The following is a 22958-nucleotide window of genomic DNA, read 5'->3' as shown; positions in this document are numbered from 1 at the left end:
ACACCACTCATCATAACTGTGCTCATTTGGACATACAGTAGCTAACTGCACATGATAATTATCGTTACATTACATTACAGTCATTTGGCGACGCAAATCAAAACCAGGGACTCGTGCACTTAAAACCCTTGAGGGAAGTACGGTTCCAAGTGCTAGAGTGATCACAGATAAAAAGTTGAACCCTTGTAGATTAATCAGATAAACTGAAGATCAGAAAGTTTTGGAAGCCCTGACTGGCTATGCTTTCTTAAAGCTGGGGTAGGCGATCTTTGGGCGCAAGCAGAATCTGGGCAGAAGAAGAAATATTTTGAATGTATACAGCTCAAAAAACCCATCCTCTCTTCTCCAATTTTGATCGGCAATTAAGCCTGCAGCCTCATTGGATGTTTGTTATCGGGATTGAAGCAAAACGGAAGTCCCTGAAAAACCCAGAGCAGTTGGTTTCACCAAATATTACCTAAAACAAATCACTTTCCCCAGCTGCTTATACCAGACTTCTTAGACTGAGCTGGTATGAGCAGTCCTAATTGTTAGGATGAATATAAAGCAAATTAAAATGCTAGAAATATAAATATATGCCATATATTGCCATAAGCAAAGTCTCTGCTTATCAACCACATTCAGGGTAGTGCTCTGATTGGCTCAGATCTCAGAGATGGGCGGGGCTTCTGCATGTGGGTCTCTCACTGTAGAATGTGGGGTGGGGGGCACACACAAAGGCTCAATTAAACTGTTATAAAGCCTCTTTGAATTCAGTGGCTAGGGCAATGAACCCATCCCGGGGCGGTCTTTTCGCAGGAGGGCACATGGCCTCTTCACCAAGCCCTGCTTCTGGAAGACGGAATCTGTTCTGAGATCTGGAGATGTTGAAAGAGCTCATTGTTTCGGGCGTTACATTTTCTGCCCACGCTGACGAATCGGGACCACAGAGGAGGCCAGAGCTCCACTGGAGATGGTCATCTCTGAAATGTCAGAGGTGGTAATCCCGTGGGATGATATCAGCGGTGAACCGATCTGTCACGCGTGTCTGAGGGAACACACAGTCCGAGACGCTCACATGATACACGCTGAGAACTGGCGTGTTGGTGAGTCCGCGGTGACAGAGTTCACACGCAGTCCTGACATGCAGTACAGGTGACCCGGGGGCATGGTTTATGAGAGTTTGTATGTGTGTGTGTTCCAGGGGGTCGTAGGAGAGCTGAGGGTATTGGGAGATCCCCGAGCAGCTGAACGACACTGCGAGGAAGATGAAGATGACTCTGATGCGGTGAGTTACACCCCCCCACACACACATACACCCCAGAGAGCTGATAATCACCCTCTTCCTGCCCCCACTCCAGCCCCAAACATTTCACTTTAAAGCGATGCGCTCAGCTTGCCTTAAAGTTGACTGAAACATCTCGTTTGGTTCTGCCGCAAAACAACGAGAGAAAACACAGTTTGCCATTTGCATTTCTAATTGTGCAATAATTATGAACAAATCACTTTAATAGTGAGCGCTGGTTTTTCCTTCCTGTCCAACTGAAAGCACAAACCCCAGCTGCACGTGAGCAGGTGGAGTTTCCAGGAGGTTCTGTGCCGATATCGTAAGCAGGCTGTAGATGTGCATATCTCTGCCCGGGTGAGAGGCTGATAGGCTTCACAGGGCTGAAAATGCCGGGGCTGTCACACAGCCCAGAGTGTGATAGAGTGAGGTTTGAGAGAACTGGGCCCTGGCTGATAAACTGACCCCGGGTCATATGCTTTATGTAAACTGACCTGTACTCCCAACTGTATATAGATTTTCCTTTCTGTGCATTTTGCTGTATATGTGTAAAAGATTAGACCAGCTCACCTGCAGTGTGTATGACTTTATGGCTTACTTAGTGTAGTTGATAGAGTTATGTGTCACCGCGGCAGCCATAAATGTTTCTGTGAGTCAAAGTTAAAGGCAGTCAATCAGAAACACTGAAGCAATGGAGAGTGAGGGGCACTTGGCTTTTAGTGGAATTAGCTGGAAAGAGGATAACGTCAGCTGGTTAATATAGCAACAGAGGGTGTATGTATGTATGTATGTATGTATGTGTGTTTGCTCGCGCGCATGTGCGTGTTTGTGTGTGTGTTTACGTGTGTGTGTATGCTTGTGTGTGTCACTTGATCGTTTAAGATTGTTGCCAGTACAGGTTGGGCACTCGACATGTACACTATGTATTAATTAATAACCCCACTGATTTCATCAATGAAATGTAATTTAAAACCGCTTTTTAAAGGAATCATTTGCCACATAGTGCACTGAATTAAAGCATTATTCAACCTGACCGGCTTAAACTGCTGGGATGGGACATTGGCTGGGCGGTTATTTCTGACATATTGTGGCCATAAGGGGGTAAATCACCTCTCTACAGTTAAGGTAGGCAGTTCAGGGGTTTCAGTTGTGACTGGAACAAGGGGGGCCTAGTTTGTAAACTCTCATACTGCCAAAGACATACTGCAACTTTGCACTGGGGTTACATATTGACCTGTATATGCAGTGAAGTCATATTGGATAGACTGTTCTACATTTCTAATATGAAATCTAAATTTTAATTTGCAGTAGTCTCTCAAAATGGATATGGATATTTCATCCACCACCCTCTTCGGCCATTAGGCAGAAAGCTGGGATATAAGTACTGCCATTTCTCTCTCTCTCTCTCTCTCTCTCTCTCTCTCTCTCTCTCTCTCTCTCTCTCTCTCTCTCTCTCTCTCTCTCTCTCTCTCTCTCTCTCTCTCTCTCTCTCTCTCTCTCTCTCTCTCTCTCTCTCTCTCTCTCTCTCTCTCTCTCTCTCTCTCTCGTCTCTTCACTCTAAAAAAAACGTAATCTGAAAACCAAATAGTAACATAAAACAAAGTGGGTGTGCGAGGGATGTGAGATTCAGACCGTCTCATAAAACATAACTCCCGACGGAACTGATTGGGAAGGAGCAGCAAACACTCCAGGGAACGCTGTGCTGATGCTCTCTTCCCCTCCTGCAGGCCTCGGGAGATTACGGCAGTGGCTACGGGGACAGGAGAAGGACAGACACGGTACGTCCCTTTTTCATTTTCTGTTTTAAATAGTTTAATGTCCTCAGGGTGCTGCATAAACCTCGGGTCTCCAAACTGGGAATTCTCAGGAAGAAAAAATTATACTGTTTTCCGTTCCCAAATACATTTTATGGTTTTGTCATTTGGGGGTTTGAACTGCTTTGTTACTTGCTGAGTTATGAAACTCTGTCAGTTCATAGATCCAGAAAATGACTTTCAATGTGTGTTAAAAGAATCAAAATGAGAAAAAGTGAACATGCAAGGTTATGTGATCCGCTGAGTCACAGGTAGGGTGAGGACACCCCACACAATAGGGACATGGTTATAGCATGGTATCAACCCACACACAATAGAAACATGGTTATAGCATGTCATCATTCCACAGACAATAGAAACATGGTTATAGCATGTTATCATTCCACAGACAATAGAAACATGGTTATAGCATGTTATCATTCCACACACAACATAAACCTGGTTATAGCATGTTATCATTCCACACACAACATAAACATGGTTATTGCATGTTATCCTTCCACACACAATAGAAACATGGTTATAGCATGTTATCATTCCACCGACAATAGAAACATGGTTATAGCATGTTATCATTCCACACACAACATAAACATGGTTATTGCATGTTATCCTTCCACACACAATAGGAAAATGGTTATAGTGTGTTATCATCCTTTTGACACAGAGCATTGGTTAGAGCTCTATAATTAGTCCATCCTAGACACTGGTGACATCACACAGGAATTCTATGAGGAAATGCTGGCTTGTGATTGGTTGGAATCTGACAGCCATGCTGAGACCTCGCTGACCTGTATTCCATTGGGGGGGGGGGGGGGGGGGGGGGGGATAGGATGTGTGGAGTTAAGCAGACAGCTTGCCATCCCAGCAGCCCCTGGGGCAGGCGCACAGCAGGAGAGGAGACGCAGCCGTTTCCCCGGGCGACACTCGCCGCCTTTCTCCTGTTTTTTTTACCGTTTTCTCCATTAGCCGGCGGAAATCTCACAACCCCTATTCTCCTACAGCATGTATTTAGTGATGCGGTGTACTAGGGCTTCAAACATACTCAACAGCTGGTTAAGGTGCCAATCTTACACCCCCTATGAATGTGCAGATTTTACAAGTAATTATTGTTTAGTGTTGCATTCATGCATTAAACTGGCTATGACAGGTTTAGGGAGGAAATGTGTCCGTTTTTGCATGCCACCACTGTAGAACGGAATGAAGTCATCACTTGAAGAGAATCAGAAATTTTTCCCCCAAGGTTGTTTGCCATCTGTTACACTGTATATCAGTCTTCTTTAGACTCTGTAAGTGTCAGCCAGCTAAAGCTACAACGCAAGGTCAGAAGAACATGTAAACGCCAAGGCTCAAATCCCGTCTCATGGAGAATATAATTTCATATTCTTTGTACTTTATGGAGACTGGAGCATATGAAAGTGGAGTAAACATCCTCTCTTGTGACCCATAATCACACATTTAGGTTTTAAGGCTCAGTTTCTCTGAATATACTCCAATGGATGCGCAGAGCTCTGCTTTTCTTAATCCCTGCTGTTTATAAAGCTATTCAATCAGAGGCCGACTGTGCAAGATGATGATAATAATACGATAATAATACAAATTATAATTGTGCATTATAATAATCATCATCTTCATAATCATCATCACATTGTTGCCATCACTTTTCAAAGGTGCTTTACATACATTAGAAGAGTAATGTATAGATTTAGAGACAAAAAACGGGATGAAACAAATAATAAAAGTTGATATATTTTGGTAGGTTATTATAAAGACTAAATGGGAAAAAGAATTTTTTAATGAAATGAAAAATACTTCGCATTTTACCTTTGGCAGGCAGAGCAGGCTGTCAGGGGATTGCAGGTTGCATATTTCATGTCAACAGTTTATTAACATATAATTCATGCATCTGGGTAACGAATCAAATTAAAGAACCAATAAAAAACCTCAGTCAGTTCTCATAGTCACAGGCAGCAAGTGCAAGTGGAAAGTAGTGAGTTATCTTGTGCTCTTATTTGGTTTTGTTCATTCTGTAGCATTTCGTACCAGTTACCGTGGTTCAGTTTGTTCTGGAGTACCACTGAGGAGTACATTGCATCAATCAAGACTGATTAGACTGTTGCAGATCCCTGGAATGCTTCATAAGTGTAGGAAAGTCACATTGGCCTCATTCTTTACAAGTGCATGAAAGTTCATATTCGCCAAAAGAATAAGCCCTAAAGTTCTTGTCATGTGGTTTACTGCTTGAAATCAGCCGTCCGAGATTAGCTAGAGCACTATTGTTTTGTGCTTTGGAGCCAATAGCTAAGTTTTATCTTCATCCATCTTTAGAAGAAAAAAAAGGATGTATTTTTATGTACTGTTGTTTCCTGGTCATGCAGAGGTGTGTAGTTTACATAGCTGTGGAAGTTGACTCTGTGTTGCCTCATTATCTGGCCCTGGGGTAACATAGAGTAAAGGGCAAGGGGGCCAAAATGGACCCTTGTGGAATTCCACATTTGCACTTTTAGTATTGGACAGAGTGGATGTGGGTTATTGCCAGAAGAGAGGGACCAAGACCAGATTACTGGCGGTGGCTGATCTTTGGCCACCTCATATCTAAGGACCATGGAGTCCAGAGAAGCCCACATTCCTGTGCCTGTCCTGACTAGAATAACTGCCGTCAGCGATGGCTTGTAGTATTAAAATAAACATGCTCTCCAGGTACTGCTTACACACGCTACGGGGCATGGAGACCACGTCACCTTGATGTCTCTCACCACTCTAAAGAGCTAAAACTGACACTATGTATGTGACTGCCAGGGTTAAAGCCCATGCTTTTGCTCTTGCTGCTGTGTCCGGTGTAGAATATGAATCCTTACATTAGCTTTCCTGCGTTTCTTATGGAAGCCTGGCCTGCCGTTGTTGTGTGGATCTGCACGCTGTGTGCATCGCCCCATGAAGCCAGTCATACCAGTATCACTTCAGTGTACATCAACACCATTGTTTGGCCTGTCTCCACCCACCATTTTAAAGACACAAAAATGAGGTCCAGAGTAAGAGCAGTCCATCGAACCAGTCAGTAATGTGTCATAGGCACGTAGGCGTTATTACTACTGACAGAAGACTGAAATACCGAACATTGAGCTAAAGTATGATTTAGAAAATGGAACAAGGAAAATGTCTTGGATTTCTAGATCTGTCACGGATGTGGCCTGGGCTCCAGGTGAAACGAAACAAAACTTTTCACCTTTGGGTGACACTTCATGGCTCTTTTTTTGTGTGAAATGCAGTGCCACGGCTTAATTAGAATTGTGGTTATTTCCTTTTTACCATAGGACTAATGCGATGTGTCACAGGGAGACAGTATACTTGACTCAAACTCGTAAAATCTGATTTAGTGTTTATAACTACTTTAAAAAATAGTTTTTCTTTTTCTACGCAGACAACTTCTCCGGCCTTCCGGCCGATACAGCAGCCTCCGGTCACCAGAAGAACTCACGTGGCCGGTAAGTATGAAACTCCATGTGCACATTCACACCTCAGTCTTCATTCTGATCTTACATTCACACATCAGTCTTCATTCTGATCCCACACTCACATGTCAGAGCCTTCATTCTGATCTCACATTTACACATCAGCTCCTGCATTCTGATTCCACACTCACACCTCAATCTTCATTCTGATCCCCCACTCACATGTCAGAGCCTTCATTCTGATCTCACATTTACACATCAGCTCCTGCATTCTGATCCCCCACTCACACCTCAGTCTATATTCTGATCCCATACTCACACCTCTTCATTCTGATCCCATACTCACACCTCTTCATTCTGATCCCATATTCAGACCTCAGAGCCTTCATTCTGATCCCATATTCACACCTCAGAGCCTTCATTCTGATCCCATATTCACACCTTAGAGTCTTCATTCTGATCTTACATCCACACCCCAGTCTTCATTCTGATCCCACATTCACACCTCAGTCTTCATTCTGATCCCTCATTCACACATCAGTCTTTATTGTGATCCCATATTCACACCTCAGTCTTCATTCTGATCTTACATTCACACTAGTCAATTAGTCAGTTTTAATCAAAAGACAACAGTCACTTGCTTCCTCTTCTGTAAGCCAGCAGTTGAGTGTACACGTTTATATGGAAGTGATGGCCTCCCTCTGGTGGACAGAGTTGACATTGCCTGTGCGTAGATTATGACTATTTTTCTGTCCCTTTAGAAAGAATTAAGAAACTTAATGCACAAGTGAACTTTATAAACTGCTGGACAGTTAATGTTTTGGGTAATTTACTTTTTATGCTACTTATGAGGTTCCAGTCTGCCTCTGCTTTAAATCTTCTCAGCCTTATTTAAAAAAAAGTCTACAGGAACAGTACAGGCTCAGCCTAATACAGATATTTGTAAATGCTGTAGTTAAAGGTTTAGCTGTACAAATATGCAGAGAGATCTTGTGGTAACTGAAGGCAATCTTAACCCAATCCGGAAGTTAACATTTTTTGACTTCCCTGTTTTGTCTCGTTGGTTTCAGTTGATGATTCTCGGCGGGTGGCAGTTGATGATTCTCGGCGGGTGGCAGTTGATGATTCTCGCCGGGTGGTATCAGGAGGGCAAGGTGAGTCACAGGATCTTCAGAACCTGAACCTGAGTCTTCTTGATGGAGAGATGCATTGTGGGAAGGAGGAGGAGAGCTGAAGAAGAACTGAGATCTTTGGTACTCATGCTACAGAGGTGCATTGTGGGAAGGAGAAGAGTGCAGGGATCTTTGGTACTCATGATGGAGATATGCATTATAGGAAAGACGGAGAGTGCTGATGAAGTGCAGGGATGCTTGGTATCCATGATGCAGAGGTGCATTGTGGGACAGAAGAGGAGAATGCTGGGATCTTTGGCACTTGTGATGGAGAGATGCATTGTGGGATGGAGGAGGAGAGCTAAAGCAGCTCTGGGATGCTTTGTGTAGTCTAATGGTCTAAGAGTTCCTGTCTATTCCAGGTACAAAGGGGGAGAAGGGAGACCGGGGAGACAAAGGTAGCCAAGGAGAACGAGGTCTCATTGGTCCGAAGGGCGAGTCCAGCTCCTCCTCTGGGTTTGCATCGCATGGGGGCGGAGGCCGAGGCGAGAAGGTACTGCGGATTGGCTGGTCCCTGTTTGGGCCATCGATCAGAATATGACTATACACTGTTGTCAGTCCTGCAGAAATCAATGCAGGTCACTCTTAACACAAGGTTCTAGGTGGAATTTGATGCATTTGTGTTTTTGTGTGTTTTGTATTCATTAATTGATCATTTTGATAAAATTAAGATAATGCTCGATTGAGTTTGGGATTTCTGTTCATAAGTCGTAAGGGAGGTGCAGCACTTTCAAAGAAAAAAAAACTTTATTTAATAACGTTGAAAACATTTATTAACTTATGTTTTTGGCTTAATTTTGCTGTAGCAATCATCAGATAAGGCAGCGACACATCCAGCACATGAGATTTTTTCTGAATCTCAAGATTCTCCTCTTTATTTTATTATATAGTAAATTATACTGCATGATTTTACCTTACTGTAAGGTATATTAATATACATATTTATATTAATATAAATATAATTATTTTATATATTTAAGAATTTTTGTAGCCAATACCTCTAAATGCTAGTAGAGGTAGTTGTATTGCTGTATTCATATGCAATGCCTATGAACTTGGCTGAGATGGTAAGGTGGCTGATATGGTAAACTGCCTGAGATGGCATGGCTGAGATGATAAAGTATTTGGGTTTCTTTTTTCAGGGTACCACTGGGGAGAAAGGAGTGAAGGTATGTTTGAAAAGTTTAAGAAACATGTTCATAACAATCTGCACACTGTTTTAATGCAGGGCAGATATACAGTATTTTGCCTGACTTTGTTTTATCATGATAAAAATGAGACCTTTAGACACAAGTACAGTAAACTGTTTCCAGTAACGTCTCATCTCTAAAGGGGAGTGCCGGGTTCGGATATCCCGGGTCGAAGGGAGACCCCGGCCCCGCTGGACCCCCAGGCCCCCCAGGCCCCCCAGGGCCCTCAGCCGAGGTGCTGAAGAGGGGAGATGGCTCGGTGGTGCAGCAGGTGACCGGGCCCCGAGGACCACCTGGGCCCCCGGGCTCCCCTGGATCCCCAGGAACTGACGGAGAGCCAGTGAGTCTCGCATTACACACTGTTCTGGGTCCCTCACTGTAATCAGTGAGCCCCGCACTACACATTGTTCTGAGTCCCTCACTGTAATCAGTGAGCCCCGCACTACACATTGTTCTGAGTCCCTCACTGTAATCAGTGAGCCCCGCACTACACACTGTTCTGGGTCCCTCACTGTAATCAGTGAGCCCCGCACTACACACTGTTCTGGGTCCCTCACTGTAATCAGTGAGCCCCGCACTACACGTTGTTCTGAGTCCCTCACTGTAATCAGTGAGTCCCGCACTACACACTGTTCTGGGTCCCTCACTGTAATCAGTGAGCCCCGCACTACACACTGTTCTGGGTCCCTCACTGTAATCAGTGAGCCCCGCACTACACGTTGTTCTGAGTCCCTCACTGTAATCAGTGAGTCCCGCACTACACACTGTTCTGGGTCCCTCACTGTAATCAGTGAGCCCCACACTACACACTGTTCTGGGTCCATCACTGAACACATTGTAGAGTGGTCCTCTCACTGAACACATCAAGGGTCAGTTTCACAGGCACAGATTAAGGCTAGTGCATGTGAACGATAGTTGACTCTGCATAGAAAACGTAATAATCCGTGAAAGCGGCCGTATATGTACAGTACGTTTCAATGTTTTAACAGTGCGGTATAATGGTTAAGGAAATGTCATTGTAACATGTAGGCTGCTGGTCTGATTTCCAATTGTGGTACTGCCATTGTACCCTTGAGCTAAAGGTATCTAAGCTACATTCAGTCACACAAGTATCCAGTTGTGTAAATAGATTTTGTGCTAAAGTAAGCTGTAAGTCAGTCTGAGTAAGAGCATCTGTTAAATAATTTCCTGTAGTTCATTGTAGTTTTTGCTATCTATGTTGTATTGTATTGAGTTTGTATACGCCAATGAGATATTGCCTTTAAAGTTTGTTTTTGAATTAGTTTTGAGGAAATATCACTTGTACATATTGATAGACTGTTACTGTGATTGACAATATTGCTCTTTGTAAGGATTTTTCTGCTATTTCTGTAAGGCTCCTTGTCTTTATGCATGACAAATTAAGAACAAATACGTTCTGTTTCATAGGGTGATCCTGGGGAAGATGGCATCGCGGTAAGTTCACTGTAATCTATGAAAATACAAGGCAGTAACAACATTTTACAGTTGTAATATATTGATATTCATTATTCGTGGCCAGTTTATGGGCCAGTTTAGTGCTTTTATTATCGGGCTGGGGCCAGACTCTGAATGCGGTATATCAATTATTGACCCAATTCTCTGCACTCCCTCCTCAGGGTGCTGTTGGGCCTCCTGGATTCCCAGGCATCCCGGGAGATCGTGGGTTTAAAGGAGAGAAGGTAAGGAGACCAAGAGCCTGGACTCCATTTCTGTCTTCAATTTCACAAACGGCTGTTCTGTTGTACCGATATGGGTTAACAAAGTTTTGGCTAATTGACATGATTCCACAACTTTGACAAGCCATATCTCCATTATTATAGGTCATGATTCCGAATGTGTCATTTTATAGGTCTTTGTATACTCCAAAAGGTAACTGAGTTACGAGTGAATATAATCTTGAAGGCTGATTTGTGGAAAAATGTATAAAATTTGGTTAGTTTGGGTACAATGTCTCTGGGAAATTTGTTATTGTGTTTTTGAGTCATTGCCAAGATATCAGTACTTACCTGAAGTGGCATCACATCAATAAGTCCTTACAATGTGGTTGAACAGTGCTAACAGACAAAGGCATGGCACATGCCTAATTGATGGGCCCTGTTCACTTCAGGAATCACTCTTAGCTGGCATCCAGGTTACATTGTGGTGACATGATAATAACTGGAGGCTTGCTTGTGTTGAAGAGACAGTGCCCTACACCGGATAATTGACATTAAAGTTTGTGCATCCTTATGGACCATCTCCATTGTTTACATTCCTATACCGAGATATGAGACAGACCACCAAGATGTGCCTGTGGTTGAACCGTTCACAGCAACGGTTATACACAGTGTTGAGCAGAGTCACAGTCGTTGCATCAAAGGCTCTGATGGAGCAAAAGCAGAGAGTAAAACCATAGAGTATCTCTTATTACTGCAAGGTATTTTATTGAATCTCCATTTTAATAAGGAGTTTCCGTTGGACTGTCTGTCCTCTCTAATTTGGAATATTGGAAGCATCTTTGTTTGGTTTGTATTGACTCCTCTGAGATATACAGTAGTATAAGAACTGGTTCCATGTATTCCTATGGAAACTGCTCAATGGTGCATGAAGTGAATTCATGGAGGCTGTTAGACTGTGGGACAAAGGCATGTGCCCTGGGTAAGTAGAAATAGAAATGAAAAAGATCAGAAAGAAATTTGCCACTGGAGAATAATTAGTTCAGTCTGAAGAAATTTTTTAATTTAAGCTAAAAGTACTGTCCAAAATAGTATTCATTTTGCATTGGTAAATTCATAGAAACTGTGTTTCTTTCATGTCAAATTCTCCAGTTTACCAGTTTTGATGGTCTCCCTGTGTTGTATTTTTTTGGATTTAAGTCTGAGTTACACTGCCGCTCCGAGTGGGTATCTTCCAGTGGACCTTTCAGAGCCACGAGTGGCTAACACATTCTTCTTCTCTGTTCCTCTCAGGGTGACCGAGGCGATGTTCAGCCAGGCCCCCGAGGTCCTCCAGGCCCCCCCGGACCCCCCGGGCCCTCTCGATCAGACAGACCTGTGAGTACGATCACTCACTACCCATAATCATCTCAGAAGGTTTTACTGTGAAACTGCACCTCTGAGGGGAAACTTCACTCACAGTGCTGATTAACTACTTCTGCTGTGTCCACAACATCACTTTTGTGCTCTATTACAAATTACTTGTGTAATTTTGCTTTCCACTGTGTAATGTTTGATTCTTTGTTTCAAGACCTTTGTGGACATGGAAGGGTCCGGATTCCCAGATTTGGAGAGCATCCGGGTAGGTTTTTCTGTGGTCGGTTTCATGAATACACAGGAACGTTTTTGACCATCCTTCAGAATGTTCCGATGCCTTGTGTGGGAATTGGACAAAAATGATTTAGTGTTATATTCATCTCTCAGTAGGAGCAACGTCATGCACTGTGGTCTGATTGTGAGGTTCACAGAAGGACATTATTTCTCCTGACATTTCAGTCTGCAAGCCTGCAGGCCTAATTATATTGGAGATATTCTGTGAATTTGTCATCTTAATTATGCATATAGATGTTGTTTTCCTCACTGCTGTCTGTTTTTACCAGTTTTTTCACAAAGTTTAAGGAGTTGATGAAAGGATGGTGCTATAGTTGAAGTCATCCAGCCCTTTTTGACAAAGTTGAAATGGTGTGTGTCTGCTCTCCCTTCCCGTAGGGCCTCCAGGGCCTGCCTGGCCTGCCTGGCCCCCCTGGCCCCCCTGGCCCTCCTGGGCCCCATCGCGCTGGCTCATTTGGGTCTGCTGGAGGCCCCGGGACCCCTGGTCAGCCTGGTGCACCGGTGGGTATGAATGGTTCGGAAGAAAGTGTGTGTATGTGTGTGTTTGTGTGGCCATGCATCCATGCATGCGTCAATGTGTGTAAGTATGCTTTTCTTGTGTTTGTGTGTGTGAGTGTGTGTGTGATTGTGAACTTATGACAAAAGCATTTGCAGTTGCGAGTCACCCTAAAGATTGTGCTGGTGGACTTTGTCTGTGAGTGTGTGTCTGTGTTTGGGACTTTGTCTAAGGTACATCATGGCTCTTTGATTTTAGGGTGCACCTGGTCCTCGTGGTGCTGACGGACGTCCAGGATCTTTAGGCCTCAAAGGAGCGAAGGTAGCCAACAGTAACACTCCAGTGTTATACTGATTACAGTGTTAATACCTTGGGCAGGTTTTCTGCTAAGTAATCACAACCATGTACACCAGGCTTAGCCTTCATAACAGTATGAGAGAAGCTGCTCTTGGTTTTACCTTTATAATGGTGTTGCTGGCAGAAGCTGTTCTTGGTTTTGCCTTTATAACAGTGTTGCTGGCTGTAGCTGTTCTTGGTTGTTTCAGATGTTCTCAGTCCGTGTCCATCCCTCTTTCCTATAGGGTGAAGGCGGTGAACTCGGACTTCCAGGACCTGCAGGGCAAAAGGTGAGTATTTGGACTCGCTACATTCGCACACACACTATCACACACACTCTATGGACTCACTGTGTTGGTAAACACACTTTTGGCACTCATACAATCACACACTCTTCAGACTCACTGTGTTGGCATACAAACTTAAAGCACTCACACAATCACACACTCTTCAGACTCGGTGTGTTGGCATACACACTTAAGGCACTCACACAATCACACACTCTTCGGACTCACTACGTTGGCACACATGCGCCACACCAGCTGTGAGCGAGTGTTACTAACACAGCTTAATTTGTCCAAGTGTGATATCACACATCATAATTCAGAGGCTGATGGTTTATTTCCCGTGGACGTCTTAGACATGGCCACATAAAAGATCATTTAAAGCATCATTATATTCTGCTGGGATACAGGCTCGCCATATCTTTCAGTCTTGTAAGACGTCTGCCTTTTAAATCTGTAACTAGGCACAGGAGGGGCATGGTCACAGCTACCAGGTCCAGCTGTCTCCTGAGAAGTTTAAATTCAATGTGATATCTAATGTGAAGCCACATGGAGAAATCCCAGAGTGTGTGTGTTTGTGTGTGTATATCTATGTGCATGTTTCAGTGACCCCTGATTTTCTTTTTGGGGTTTTGCCGTGTCCTTGTGGATAGCAGGACATGGTTGTATAAGCTGGGCTTGTCTTCAGCGTTTGGGAGAACGTTTGAGACACCTGGCTGAATCAGTCTCCTCACCTCTTATTGGTCACTCTCTCCCTCTCTCCCATAGGGTGCCCAGGGCCCCACTGGTGCACTGGGTCGTCCAGGAGAGGGTGGGCTGGCTGGGCTCCCCGGACCCATGGGCCCCGTAGGACCTCCAGGGCCCCCAGGCCCTTCTGGCTCAGGGTTCGAGGCAGGCTTTGTAAGTAGCATCAGACATGCACAAGTATCATTACTGCATCTTACCTTCTGCCACTCTGACTGCATGCAAGAGGGCACATTTGGGGGCTTATGAAGGTGTTTATTTGTTGGCTGAGGTTCCTAAAGTATCCTGATTTGGTTTTTCATCTTGCCTCATTTTTGTCTTTTAAAAAGACAAAAAGGTATCTATTATCTTTATGCCTGTTAGCTCTTAGCTACTTGGTAAGAGCTAACCTGCTGAGCAGTTATGTATGTGTGAGTAATATGCACATACATGTGTAAATAATATGTCTCTGTGCTTAAAATCTTGCTAAGCTCTGTGTTTTACGGAGTGACTGGGCTTGGTAGCGAGAGCTCTCTGGTGCCAAGATGGCTGCCGGTTGAATGGCGCGGCTCTTTCTGGTGTTTCTGACCTTGCTGTCTCTGTGAAGGACGACATGGAGGGCTCGGGTGTGGGACTGTTGAATGGGGTTCCTGGGGTGAGAGGACCCCAAGGCAGGCAGGTGAGTGCCCTCTGGCTTTCTCTGCCCGGCGACAGAGGCGCCTGTTCTTTCTGGCCAATGGGCTAACGCTGACTGTCGCTTCCCGTTTGCTTACAGGGTCCTGCTGGCGGTCCAGGCCTTCCTGTGAGAACCTTTTTTATTTACACTAGAAGTAGAAGTTAGCGTTAAATACTGATAATGCAATGTACTGCAAGTGTTGCATTTTTTGTGCAAGGCACCTTTTGTAAACGATGACTCGTTTTGTGACACCTTTGACACACAGGGCAAACCTGGCTTCCCTGGAATACCAGGTTCGAAGGGCAGCGAAGGACCTCAGGGGAGGGACGGCAGACCAGGGTTAGATGGGTTCCCAGGACCACCGGTGAGAACTGCCACTCTCTGGCACCGCGCTATTGTACCTTTACGTACGGTTTAACCATACAACGGGCACAACTGTAAGGGCACTATTGCAAGGGCACTACTGTTAGGACACTACTGTATGGGAACTATTTTACTTCACGTTTTATTCAGCAGAAGAACAAATGAACAGGTCGGGTAAGGTACAATTCACATAGAATCGGTTGTAAAGCCATGAACATAAGTCCAATACACAAGGTAGATAGCCGAAGTCTCTATGTAATAAGGTCAGGACTACAGTACTGAGACAAATACAAATTCAAAAGTCCTAGATTAACGTACAAAAGAAGGGGCTAAAGATTGAGCCGGGTTAGAACAAGCGACAATAGTTTATAAGGGCACTACTGTAAGGGCACTACTGTTAGGACATTACTGTAAGAACACTATTACTAATACACGTCACTCTTGCCTCATGATTTCGAGGAGTCTACACATTTTTGCACACAATTCACCGATTACCTTGTTAACCCTGCACTTTGGTGTGTTTGTCACTTGCCATTGCTTGATATTGTTGTAGCACTTTTCTCTTTTAATGCAAGTCGTCATTTTGAAACAGAAGCTGCTCTGAAATGACTTTGCTTGGATTAATATTGGTTTGAAACGCCTGCCTCTGATTATATTGAACAATACCAGCGGATTAAAGTATTAACCGTGTGTCCCATTCTTCTCTTGGTGCAGGGACTGAAGGGGGACAAGGGAGAGCGTGGAGACAGAGTGAGTGTTTCCACAGTGCCGTTCGCTCCTTCTCACTGTCAGACAACGGTTTAGCAGAGCCGGGCTGACAGGGGCACTGATACACTATGCTGCTCGCCTTTAGGGGGAGGCTGGTCGAGATGGGACGTCAATCCCAGGACCTCCCGGCCCACCTGGCCCTCCCGGACAGATCATCTACCAGACCGGCGTACGTCTTCCCACCCTCTGTCTCCCAGTGCTGATCTGCATTAACTCACACGCACGCATTTGGCATTAGGTAATGGTTTAATCTTTTTTTCTGCTCTCCAGGGTGAAAGGACCGTTGATGGCCCGAGAACACGGGTATGTGTTGAAGGGTTAGATCTCACTGTACGATGTCACAAATACTTTTCTGTTTAAAGGGTTTGTTCATACTGTACAACGTCACAAATGTGTTCTTTTCACTCACAATTTAAGGTGTGGTTGTGTGCTCTTTTCTGACACTGACCTGATGCTGAGTGCAGGGTTATTATTTCTTGAGAAAAGCAGAGGAACTCTGACTCTTCACCTTTGTCTCTCTCATTTTCAGGATGGCAATCCTGGCATTCCTGGCCAAGCTGGATTCCCTGTAAGCGCCACTTCCTAAATTAACTTGAAATTTCTGTGAAATAGAAGTGAAGTGCTTCCAGGGTCTGTGGAGGCAGAGATGAGATGTAAGAAAGATGAGATTTAAAACACTCTACACACCAGATTCTGAAATGTAGCGTCTTCCTCCAGGGCCCCATTGGACCAAAGGGAGACAAAGGAGATGCTGGCCCCCAAGGCTATGGAGTCAAGGTTGGAGATGCCACTTAAGAAAAGCCTGCATTGATTTAAATTTACATTTGGAAAACAGATGTTTTTTTTTCAAAACGGCGAATGTTCAGTTTAACGCCTGCATCCTGCACTGTTTTAAAGGGAGAGAAGGGGGAGCCGGGCATGATCATAGGGCCTGATGGGAACTCACTCCACTTTGCTGGAGGACATGGACAAAGGGTCAGTGTTGTAGGCACGGTCGTCTTCATTCACTTCCACATTGTGGGTTATAGTTTGGCATTCACACGCTGTTCATTGTTTCTTTAGGGTGAAAGAGGACCTGCTGGACCAGTCGGACCACCTGTGAGTGCATTTCAAACAAAAAAAAATCCAACCTTAAAGTGAAAAAATGTAATACCGAAACAAAGTATCATTTCTGCTTTCACTATATTTATGGATGGGTCTACCTTCTAAACGTAATCAAAAGGAAATATTTGTATTCGTACTCTCAAAATTGTAGTTTTTTCAGTAAATAATTATCCATGTTACATGTACATTAGCAATATAGTGAGAAATCGGTGTATGTGGCTGAATTAAGAATGACTGCCGAATGGCTAAAATGAAAGAAAAAATCATTGGTTGACGTAGAAAAGACATTTTTAAAATGCTTTACATTTTCTGAATTCTCAACAGCACACATTCATATTATAATGCAGTTCATCCTAAAATGTACTCTACTGGAAGCATATATAGCAGTCATGGTAAACCATGAAATATGTCATATGAGTTCACTGTGCAATCCTGTTACATATTAATTGAGTTATTATCCAGTTGTGTGCCCCGGTATGTTTTTAGCTTTTAAACGCATTAGGACTAAACACCAGATATATTTAGAGTATGTTTTCTGCACACAGAAATGTTGAAAATCAGCTTGCTGGTCCAGTTTAATGGCTTATATAGATATGGAGGTGTAATATAAATATATATTTTTTAAAGCGTCTTACCTTGTATGCTTGCTATTTCTCTCATTTGTATTGAAGTCTGAATCTTCTCCCAGTGTCAACTGTGTATATAAAGTCCTGATGACACATGGGCTACAGTGGATATTCCAGAATATTCTTTAGTATCCTCTGGGTCTTGCAGTGCTAAAATACTCCACACCCCTGCTGTAATTCAACACTAACATTTAGAATCATGACAGAGTACAAATGTCCAGTTTCTTTTAAGTTATAAGATAACATATAGTTATGAGTTATAACCAATATAATCATGCATTTTTCTGGACATTTTCTGTGCAGTAAAGATATTGTCAGTAACATTGTCTTATTATTTTTACATTTCTACAGGGACCGTTCGGACCTGCCGGCTTAAAGGGTGAAATTGGGCTTCCTGGTAGACCAGTGAGTATCTCAGTGTGGGGTTTAGTCCTGACAGACCAGTGAGTATCTCAATGTGGGGTTTAATCCATGTAGACCAGTGAGTATCTCAGTGTGGGGTTTAGTCCTGACAGACCAGTGAGTATCCCAGTGTGGGGTTTAATCCTGACAGACCAGTGAGTATCTCAGTGTGGGGTTTAGTCCTGAGAGACCAGTGAGTATCTCAGTGTGGGGTTTAATCCTGACAGACCAGTGAGTATCTCAGTGTGGGGTTTAGTCCTGGCAGACCAGTGAGTATCTCAATGTGGGGTTTAATCATGTAGACAAGTGAGTATCTCAGTGTGGGGTTTAGTCCTGACAGACCAGTGAATATCTCAGTGTGGGGTTTAATCCTGACAGACCAGTGAGTATCTCAGTGTGGGGTTTAGTCCTGACAGACCAGTGAGTATCTCAGTGTGGGGTTTAGTCCTGGCAGACCAGTGAGTATCTCAGTGTGGGGTTTAGTCCTGACAGATCAGTATCTCAGTGTGGGGTTTCATCCTGACAGACCAGTGGGTATCTCAGTGTGGGGTTTAGTCCTGGCAGACCAGTGAGTATCTCAGTGTGGGGTTTAGTCCTGACAGACCAGTGAGTATCTCAGTGTGGGGTTTAGTCCTGGCAGACCAGTGAGTATCTCAGTGTGGGGTTTAGTCCTGACAGATCAGTATCTCAGTGTGGGGTTTAGTCCTGACAGACCAGTGGGTATCTCAGTGTGGGGTTTAATCCTGACAGACCAGTGAGTATCTCAGTGTGGGGTTTAGTCCTGACAGACCAGTGAGTATCTCAGTGTGGGGTTTAATCCTGACAGACCAGTGAGTATCTCAGTGTGGGGTTTAGTCCTGGCAGACCAGTGAGTATCTCAGTGTGGGGTTTAGTCCTGACAGACCAGTGAGTATCTCAGTGTGGGGTTTAGTCCTGACAGACCAGTGAGTATCTCAGTGTGGGGTTTAATCCTGACAGACCAGTGAGTATCTCAATGTGGGGTTTAGTCCTGACATACCAGTGAGTATCTCAGTGTGGGGTTTCGTCCTGGCAGACCAGTGAGTATCTGAGTGTGGGGTTTAGTCCTGACAGATCAGTGAGTATCTCAGTGTGGGGTTTAATCCATGTTGACCAGTGAGTATCTCAGTGTGGGGTTTAGTCCTGACAGACCAGTGAGTATCTCAATGTGGGGTTTAATCCATGTAGACCAGTGAGTATCTCAGTGTGGGGTTTAGTCCTGACAGACCAGTGAGTATCTCAGTGTGGGGTTTAGTCCTGACAGATCAGTGAGTATCTCAGTGTGGGGTTTAGTCCTGACAGACCAGTGAGTATCTCAGTGTGGGGTTTAGTCCTGACAGACCAGTGGGTATCTCAGTGTGGGGTTTAATCCTGACAGACCAGTGAGTATCTCAGTGTGGGGTTTAGTCCTGACAGACCAGTGAGTATGTCAGTGTGGGGTTTAATCCTGACAGACCAGTGAGTATCTCAGTGTGGGGTTTAGTCCTGGCAGACCAGTGAGTATCTCAGTGTGGGGTTTAGTCCTGACAGATCAGTGAGTAACTCAGTGTGGGGTTTAGTCCTGACAGACCAGTGAGTATCTCAGTGTGTGGTTTAATGCATGTTGACCAGTGAGTATCTCAGTGTGGGGTTTAGTCCTGACAGACCAGTGAGTATCTCAATGTGGGGTTTAATCCATGTTGACCAGTGAGTATCTCAGTGTGGGGTTTAATCCTGACAGACCAGTGAGTATCTCAGTGTGGGGTTTAGTCCTGACAGACCAGTGAGTATGTCAGTGTGGGGTTTAGTCCTGGCAGACCAGTGAGTATCTCAGTGTGGGGTTTAGTCCTGACAGATCAGTGAGTAACTCAGTGTGGGGTTTAGTCCTGACAGACCAGTGAGTATCTCAGTGTGTGGTTTAATCCATGTTGACCAGTGAGTATCTCAGTGTGGGGTTTAGTCCTGACAGACCAGTGAGTATCTCAATGTGGGGTTTAATCCATGTTGACCAGTGAGTATCTCAGTGTGGGGTTTAGTCCTGACAGACCAGTGAGTATCTCAGTGTGGGGTTTAATCCTGACAGACCAGTGAGTATATCAGGGTGGGGTTTAGTCCTGACAGATCAGTGAGTATCTCAGTGTGGGGTTTAGTCCTGACAGACCAGTGAGTATCTCAGTGTGGGGTTTAATCCTGACAGACCAGTGAGTATATCAGGGTGGGGTTTAGTCCTGACAGATCAGTGAGTATCTCAGTGTGGGGTTTAGTCCTGGCAGACCAGTGAGTATCTCAGTGTGGGGTTTAGTCCTGACAGATCAGTGAGTATCTCAGTGTGGGGTTTAGTCCTGACAGACCAGTGAGTATCTCAGTGTGGGGTTTAATCCATGTTGACCAGTGAGTATCTCAGTGTGGGGTTTAGTCCTGACAGACCAGTGAGTATCTCAGTGTGGGGTTTAGTCCTGACAGATCAGTGAGTATCTCAGTGTGGGGTTTAGTCCTGACAGACCAGTGGGTATCTCAGTGTGGGGTTTAGTCCTGGTAGACCGGTGAGTATCTCAGTGTGGGGTTTAATGGTAGACATGCCAATATGGTGAATATTGTTTTCAATTTTTTAAATCTTTTTTTCTTGTATTCAATCAAGTCCTTGGGCTAAACACAGGTTTCACAATCTCTGTTTGCCAAGTTAGCTTTCATCTTTGAAAAATCAAATGTACTTTCTTATAATTGTCAAAGTTGCTTTTAATTGTTAATGCTCAGTACTTAAAAGTTAAGGACAAATGGATATGGCCTTGACTGAGTGCTTTTATTGAGCACAGAAGTGCAATATGTTTAAAGGACCTAGGTGAATTTACCTTTTAAAGTGACTGACTGTTGATTGCAGGGTCGCCCAGGTGTGAACGGGTACAAAGGCGAAAAGGGAGAATCCGGGTATGCGCTGCCTGTGAGTATGACTTAAAAACCTGCTGCTAAAAAAGTTAGAAGTTAATGAAATAATTCTGAATTTAACTGAAAATGATAATTTGATTGATGCGTTTCAGGGTCCTTCTGGCCCTCCTGGACCCCCAGGGCCCCCTGGGCCGGCCCTTCCTGTGGACAGATTCAACGTGAGTCACAGCCAGCTGGAGCACTGGTTTACATGTGTTGTATGAGGTTTGGGCTGAGCCACGATCAGTCAAACAACACCAGCATCTGTACTGGGCTCTGTGAGAATGTTTCTCTGAACTACAGGAGTACTGTAGTTCAGACAATACTCCTGTATGGCTGTAGTGCAAGGCAGAGAGGCCATCTACAGTGCTAGCTAGCTATGGAGAATGAGAAAGATTTTTATTTTTTTTATTTTGGTAATTAAGTTACGGTCCATTAATCCTGTCAAGTAATCCAGCTAGTCCCATAATTAAATTACCTGGTTCTGTCAGATACATTACAGTATGCTAACCATGGTCTGCAATGCATGTATCAATGTAGGTAATGTAGCACTTACATAAAATAATAAAACATTCAAAAGTAGGGTTTATTATTTTGAACATGTTCCGAACATTTCATCTCTCTATAATAGTTGATTAAATTTAGTGTGGGAGTAATTGGGTCTTAAGATGATCTCTCAAAAAGTTGAACATCTGTGTTTGTGTTAAGGCTGACTGTGTATAAGTGTAAAGGTGCTCAGCTTAAGGGGAGGAGAATACTAGGTGTCAGTTTAATTGCCGACATACACCTTGTTCACATAACATGGGCTATGAGTTACTGCCTTCACAAGTTGTGCTCTGGCTGGTTATATGACCTGAAAGGCCAAAAATAGTGTTATTTTAAACATAAATATGTTATGTTTGATATACCAAGTGAAACTCTGTTTGTATTTAACATATATTCAGCAAGTGTGGAAACATTCACACAACTTTGCCTTTGTCTTTTTGTTGCAGCGCTATGACGATGCACGGTTTTACCCGGGTGAGTTCTGTTTTTTTCAGGTCCTGCTGATTCAGTTCTATTCATGTTTATGCAATCCAGAAAATCGAGGGAGATGATGCCGAACCCAAACACTGTGGACTGGGAATTGAAGATGGCCGCCCTTATTTTCACAGATATTTAGCAGGGTCATGGTTGAGTTCAACAGCCTTCATCATGTCATGCTAATGCATGTTTCTAAGTATTTCATCAATGAAGTCGTATAAAAATGAATACCGTGAATAACCTGGCCCATTAAATTTGTGTCATCAATAATAATGTTTACACCTGGAATGCAATTTTGAATTTATCGATTCGAAAATATTTTTACAAATTCTCTCAGCCTCAAAGGGGGACAAAGGTGATCGTGGAGAACCGGGCATTCCTGGAACATCAGGTAAGATGCTTTACCTGTGGCCTACAGGTCATTTAGGCCTTTTAAAGGAAGGTCACCCGAAACTCATTCAGTGTTTTCTCTTTTAAGGGACATTCAGTAAAAATAACAAATTAAATTAAGTAAATCATATGCAATGTGTTTTTGTTATCTAAGACACTTGTACATACTTGTGTCAAGAATCTCCCTGGGGTGGGGGGGTGTATACTAGATCTACGCGTTATAATTGTTTTCATATTACGTGTATCAGTGGTCTTACGAATGCAGCATCAGATTTAGGTTAAATTAGGTTAAATTTCCTTGTACGTAGCAGAATTTATTAATTCAGGAGTGTTTTGCTTTCCCTGACGGAGTTATTCTCACCCGACTAGGTGGGAATTCTGACGTGGACCTTTACACACTGAGGGTGAGCTCCACTGTGTTTCACAACGACTCCCTTCTCTTTCCACAAACCCTCATCCCTGCACTGTTTTCTTACATAATTACTTTAGGATTATATCTTTAACATGCTCTTTGCTTTTACATAGGTATCAGCTGTATGAATCTATTATGGTTTTAGGTTGGCGCGAGTTAACTTACGTTTAGTGTGTTAGTGTTGTGGGATTGCTATTAACCAGTTATTACTGCTCACA

The 22958-nt window shown here is 43.8% G+C and overlaps 1 protein-coding gene across 6 annotated transcripts in view; it reads left to right on the top strand.

Moving 5' to 3' along the window:
- The window catches only part of LOC133116209 (collagen alpha-1(XVIII) chain-like), a 90837-nt gene that overhangs the window by 61718 nt on the left and 6161 nt on the right, over window positions 1–22958 (top strand). For 5 of the 6 annotated variants that reach the window (XM_061225540.1, XM_061225538.1, XM_061225539.1 and 2 more), the window contains 31 exons: window positions 1184–1267; window positions 2992–3042; window positions 6500–6563; window positions 7601–7684; window positions 8065–8195; window positions 8845–8871; window positions 9035–9232; window positions 10321–10347; window positions 10530–10592; window positions 11862–11945; window positions 12139–12189; window positions 12597–12719; window positions 12973–13035; window positions 13296–13340; window positions 14103–14234; window positions 14665–14736; window positions 14833–14859; window positions 14999–15097; window positions 15811–15846; window positions 15950–16033; window positions 16135–16167; window positions 16394–16432; window positions 16582–16641; window positions 16762–16839; window positions 16927–16962; window positions 17946–17999; window positions 20872–20931; window positions 21029–21094; window positions 21908–21935; window positions 22276–22329; window positions 22698–22732. In XM_061225540.1, the coding sequence (XP_061081524.1) occupies window positions 1184–1267; window positions 2992–3042; window positions 6500–6563; window positions 7601–7684; window positions 8065–8195; window positions 8845–8871; window positions 9035–9232; window positions 10321–10347; window positions 10530–10592; window positions 11862–11945; window positions 12139–12189; window positions 12597–12719; window positions 12973–13035; window positions 13296–13340; window positions 14103–14234; window positions 14665–14736; window positions 14833–14859; window positions 14999–15097; window positions 15811–15846; window positions 15950–16033; window positions 16135–16167; window positions 16394–16432; window positions 16582–16641; window positions 16762–16839; window positions 16927–16962; window positions 17946–17999; window positions 20872–20931; window positions 21029–21094; window positions 21908–21935; window positions 22276–22329; window positions 22698–22732 (2088 nt within the window). The remainder of the gene's footprint in view (window positions 1–1183; window positions 1268–2991; window positions 3043–6499; window positions 6564–7600; window positions 7685–8064; window positions 8196–8844; window positions 8872–9034; window positions 9233–10320; window positions 10348–10529; window positions 10593–11861; window positions 11946–12138; window positions 12190–12596; window positions 12720–12972; window positions 13036–13295; window positions 13341–14102; window positions 14235–14664; window positions 14737–14832; window positions 14860–14998; window positions 15098–15810; window positions 15847–15949; window positions 16034–16134; window positions 16168–16393; window positions 16433–16581; window positions 16642–16761; window positions 16840–16926; window positions 16963–17945; window positions 18000–20871; window positions 20932–21028; window positions 21095–21907; window positions 21936–22275; window positions 22330–22697; window positions 22733–22958) is intronic. The other variant, XM_061225535.1, reaches the window with a different exon arrangement.

This window comes from Conger conger, chromosome 17, assembly GCF_963514075.1.
Source record: "Conger conger chromosome 17, fConCon1.1, whole genome shotgun sequence".
NCBI lineage: Eukaryota > Metazoa > Chordata > Actinopteri > Anguilliformes > Congridae > Conger > Conger conger.
Note: the sequence above shows the minus strand (reverse complement) of the source record. Positions and strands in the feature narration are given on the sequence as shown.